This window comes from Penaeus japonicus, unplaced genomic scaffold (assembly GCF_977035675.1).
Source record: "Penaeus japonicus unplaced genomic scaffold, GWHDUDI00000001_assembly GWHDUDI00000009, whole genome shotgun sequence".
NCBI lineage: Eukaryota > Metazoa > Arthropoda > Malacostraca > Decapoda > Penaeidae > Penaeus > Penaeus japonicus.
This window is the reverse complement of record NW_028234411.1, coordinates 44,572,807-44,577,806: the sequence shown is the minus strand read 5'-3', so window position 1 is coordinate 44,577,806 and position 5,000 is coordinate 44,572,807. Positions and strand designations below refer to the sequence as shown.

General features: G+C 41.1%; 1 protein-coding gene across 1 annotated transcript in view; it reads right to left on the bottom strand.

Moving 5' to 3' along the window:
* Positions 1 to 1,962: 1,962 nt before the first annotated feature.
* The window catches only part of LOC122249204 (solute carrier family 22 member 13), a 14,264-nt gene continuing 11,226 nt past the window's right edge, over positions 1,963 to 5,000 (bottom strand). The window contains exons 9-13 of the mRNA XM_043009887.2: positions 4,702 to 4,895; positions 4,407 to 4,567; positions 4,157 to 4,221; positions 3,904 to 4,023; positions 1,963 to 2,548 (exon numbers count right to left, since the gene is read on the bottom strand). Coding sequence (XP_042865821.2) covers positions 2,330 to 2,548; positions 3,904 to 4,023; positions 4,157 to 4,221; positions 4,407 to 4,567; positions 4,702 to 4,895 — 759 coding nt within the window. The 3' untranslated portion in view covers positions 1,963 to 2,329. The remainder of the gene's footprint in view (positions 2,549 to 3,903; positions 4,024 to 4,156; positions 4,222 to 4,406; positions 4,568 to 4,701; positions 4,896 to 5,000) is intronic.

Sequence of the window (5,000 nt, the reverse complement as noted above, 5' to 3'; positions counted from 1 at the left end):
GGTGGCGTTTTGGACCTCCCCTTTGTCTCTGCGGTTCTGACGAAGAAGATCAGATGGTCAGTTGATCAAACTGTCACGAGCAGCCATTTTGAGATCACTGTTACCCTTCTTAGGCTCTGAACATTTCTAGACGGAAATTTGTAAAAGCAAACTGGCAGACTTTCCCGGCTGTCTTGACTGAATGGCTCAAGGACAATGAATCCCCTTACACATGCAATGTGGAGGTGCTCGAGGACTGCCTGATTAGGGGCATAAATCAAGCAGCCTCAATGACCATCCCAGTGACCCACCCTCGGACCAGGAACTATAAACACTCCTGGGTACTATATTGGCGCAACATGAGGCTCAGTGTGGACTGGCATTAAGTCCTACAATCACACCGCCATATCCCGAACAAGGAGTCCGCAGCATATAATAAGACGGTCATTATGTGTAGGGCTTCTCTCTTCTTGAGTATTCATAATATTTATAATGATAATCAGTATCATAATGATAATTATTAGCATCGTAATTATTATTATCATTATGCCTTTTATCACCATTATGATCATCAAAATAATCATCACATATATCTGCGGGGTCACAAACCCGCAATTATTACCACTTCGGAGGTGAGTCATAGACATTGTCGGGCGTACAACAGCGAAAGCGTCGTACTGCTCGAACAAAACCAGACCGTGCCAATATGGTTCACCTTTGGAATGATAATCTTTGCAATCATTTGCTTCTTTCTCTATTATAAACACTTTTGAGTACATAGGTCACTCAGGCTCAGGCCACTCTATATCAATTACTTGTTTAATCATGAAAAAACAAGTTTACTTCTTTAATTAGCAGTTCTTCATATTAGCAGTCAGTATATCATATATGTGTAAATATAGTGGATTGCATGACAGATCAATTAAAGCAAAATTCATTCTATTGCCAAAATTAAGGGTTATCACTTTAACTCAACTAAACTCAGTTATTCCATTGCTTTTACATAATTTATCTTGGCATTATTGTGTAACAATGGATGAAAGACAAGGAAAATGGTAAAATTACAATAATTCCGAAGTTTTCTCTGAAGAGATCGCTTGCTCTTCTTCAGAATGTAAACAAATTCTAAATACTTCAATAACCTTTAAGAATAACTACAAAAATACATCCAGTACATTCCTTGTTCTCGTGCATATTTTCCATATCAAAAACTAGGTAAATTCAGTTTCTTACGAGTTTAGAGATAACTGCAATCCAAGTGAAAGGTTTTAAACAATCCCATTTATCAAAGCTACTGCTGGCAGTATATGTTTTACATTTTCATTTATGAATAGGAATCTTGAAATATATATACTTATCATTGTTTTCACATAAATTGAACTGTATAAACTACCTTTAAGATACTCCTTAAATGGCCGAATGACATGAAATAAAAGCCAGGAAATATTTGTCATTTTCGCCCTTCGGCGATGGTTCACACATGCGTCTTGGGAGCCCTATTGGTTAGGTTGGCACGCTTGTGTGGGCGGAGCTATTATACGCAATTCAGCAACGAATGATGCCAGTAATTGCAGATAAGGACGCGGAAGAAAACACATCAATATCAATATCACTATTATTACCCTCTAAGATAATTTTTATCATTGTCATTCTTTTTGTTTTATTGTTATTGATATTATCGATCCATTACTTTATTTTTTCTTTGTTAACATTTTTCCTTTATACATTTGTTTATTTGAACAACTGAGCAATGTTTCTCTGAGAGCACTATGCTCTCTGTTTAACGTTTGTCTCAAATCATTTCTCAATACGCTTTGTTTTTCCTATTAAAAACTTCTCTTTGCTGTTTTTCTATTCGCAATAATGATTTTAAAGTAACGTATAAGAGAATAATCCATTTAAACTGAAACGTGAAAAAGAGTAAATTTAAGTCTCAACAAAAGGGAAAAGAATCAAAAGACGTCAAATTGTGTATTTCTCTATTGTCATTCACCCTGGTATGTTTTATACATAAATGCACATATATAAATATACATAGAAAAATTCACATAGTACTTTACATAAAATAACCTTTTTATTTTCTTATAAAACCGTCCTCGTTTAGGATCATTATCTTGACGTCTGGCAAGCAACAGATTTGATTTTTCAAGTGAATCTGATTGAGATTATTAGTATGCGCGTACAAACAAAAACGCACATACGCTAACAAAACGATAGAAAGCCTGAACTGAATAAAAAAAAAACTAATGTAAAATCATGTATGACGTATACACAGCCTATTAAGGTGTGTGAACTAGTAGCTTGAAATAAACGATGAAATTTATTTTCATTTGGCCATTCTGACGGGCCCTCACGATACTTTGATCTGACCGAAATCATCTATGACGAAGGCTAGGTTCGTAGACCCACGACTCGCCCTTCTGATGTTCCCTGTCCACCTCGAGTTCACGTCCTTCAGCGTCTCGGGAAGGGGTCGGTCCTTCGTCTCGGGCAGGAAGAACACAAGAAGGCTGCCTGTGAGTCCCATGCATCCAAAGACCACACTCGACGCCCACCATGCGTAGTGCGACTGCCGGGAGAGGGGGGGAGGGGGAGCTAGACAAATTGACGTAGGCTACAACGAGAGAGGAAATTAATCAAAACCAAGACAGACACGAGTAAACACGTGTTAACACTTCGAAGATTAAATAAATACGATAAAGAGCTGTTTGGAATATATACATTTTTAGGAATAGATCGTTGCCGAAGTGAACGAGCTGGTGTGTTTGCGTGACTTAGAGGTCGATACCTTCAGCCATCCTAAACAGGCCCCTTAATTGTAACCTCACAAATAATATACTTTTTGACAACAGTTTGTGAGCTTGCATGCCAAGGTCTATGGTCTCCACAGGTTTGCAAAAGCTTTTGGTCCCCAAAACAACTGATTGTGGCGGTAAGTATATATGGGATAAATCAGAATCTATGCTTAGTTAAACTCACAGAATTAACCATCAACAGACTGGAAAGAAATTTCAACCATACTGAATGGAGATCAAGTAAGAGAGAAGTAAACAATGGTTACTCGAGGAAATGGAGTGCGAAAGAAGCAGAATTAAATGAGGAAATTCGCGCTGGAATTACGCAAGCTTGAAGAATGGGAAGCAAAGTGTCCAGATCCATAATCACTTCTACTCTGTGGTTGTAAAATTGAGCAGTTACTAAAAAAACGAAAATTAATAAATTTGTTTGAAAAGATATGTTGTGAATTGTTACGTGGTAACTGATATTAGGAAAAAATAGCGCTATTACGAAGTATGGGATTTTTTTGGGGGGGGATACCGGAATATTTGCGATCGCAAGAACAATTGCAAATGGCATCGGGGTTCTTAAATTTGGGCAATTAATCCCGAAGGGATGGTGTTGCTTTTAGGGACGGAAAACACCTACATGTATTCCATAGTAGAAAAATAAGTCCATAATTATCTGTGTTCGTGTGCGCGTGTGAACGTGTGTATGTGTGTGTGTGTGTGTGTGTGTGTGTGTGTGTGTGTGTGTGTGTGTGTGTGTGTGTGTGTGTGTGTGTGTGTGTGTGTGTGTGTGTGTGTGTGTGTGTGTGTGTGTGTGTGTGTGTGTGTGTGTGTGTGTGTGTGTGTGTGTGTGTGTGTGTTTGTGTGTGTGTGTGCTGCCAAAATACAGTATTTTCGTCATACATCGGTGCATGGCTAAGCAGCTGATGATGAAATGAAGTTATTTTAACTGTCATGCAAGAGGAATCAATCACATGTGTCGGCTAGCCGGAAGTAGGCCAAAAGGTTAACAAGGTATACTATATCTATTTATCTGCCTTTTCCTTCTTTCGGAGGATATACCTACATAAAAATATAAAGTGTGGATTCAAAGAGGAAGCGCAGAGTTAGTAGAATACAATTGTACTTTTTTTCTTACCACGACGTCTGTGATGAGAGGCACACACATCGTCCCTATGTTACCTGCCAGCTGCACGAAGGCGAACCCTCGGGCGCGGGTCTCCGTCGGGAACAGCTCGGGCGCGTATATGTAGTTGATCTGCAAAAATGTTGTAAGACGGCAAAATTGCTGATATTAGTTATAATCAATTCAACTCACTCAATAACTCACACACATACACGGAGACAACTATACAGCAATCATTAGAGGGGCCAATGTGCGCAAGACGAACCTGTTGTGTCCCGGCTATGAGGAAAAAGCCGCCCATGATGAAGATCCACCTGGCCCACTGCAAGTCTGCAATATATAGACACAGGTAAAAGTGACCCACACCAAGGAATCCAGTCCTTCCCATAGAAATCCCATACGAAACTTCCTTTGTCTCTCTTGGCACAGGAGCAGGACAAGGCTTGATATCAACAAGACATGACGTCATAAGACCCGGCATCCATACCGGATGATGCAACACTTAGTGGCTTCACCTTCCGGGATGAGGAGCTCGACGAGGAAGAAAGAGCCGCCCACAGCAAAGCCAAGCCACACCAGCACCTTCCGGCCCAGCCTGGTCGAGAGGGGAGTGACCACCAGTATGGCCATCGCGTCCATGACGCCCGTCAAGGCCACGTACAGGAAGGGGTCGTCGCTGTGAGGGTGTATGGAGAATGCGATCACGACCATTGACCACATATCGCGTGTATCGCAGAATTTACGCAGTTTTCGCTCACTCAGCTGCAATTTCCTAAGCATCAAGTCCCCAACATATCAAACTGTACTTACCTGGAGAAGTTGTGAGCGCTGAGAGCCACGCCGAGGTACAGGGTGTCGTGGATGAACCAAATTCCCGCCGTGGCGAGGAGGATCCGCCGCATGGCGGGGTCGGCGAGGTACTTCTTCGCGCCCCGGAACATCGAGCCCGCCGGCGACGGCTTCTCTCCAGTGCTGCCAGCCGCGGGATGGTCGCTCACGCTAGCCTGTTTCAAACGAGGAAGGAATACTCTCAAAATATTACTTCATGATAACAAGTGTTCATATAAATCGCCAACATTTTCTATAACAGAAATATACGAAAGAGAAAA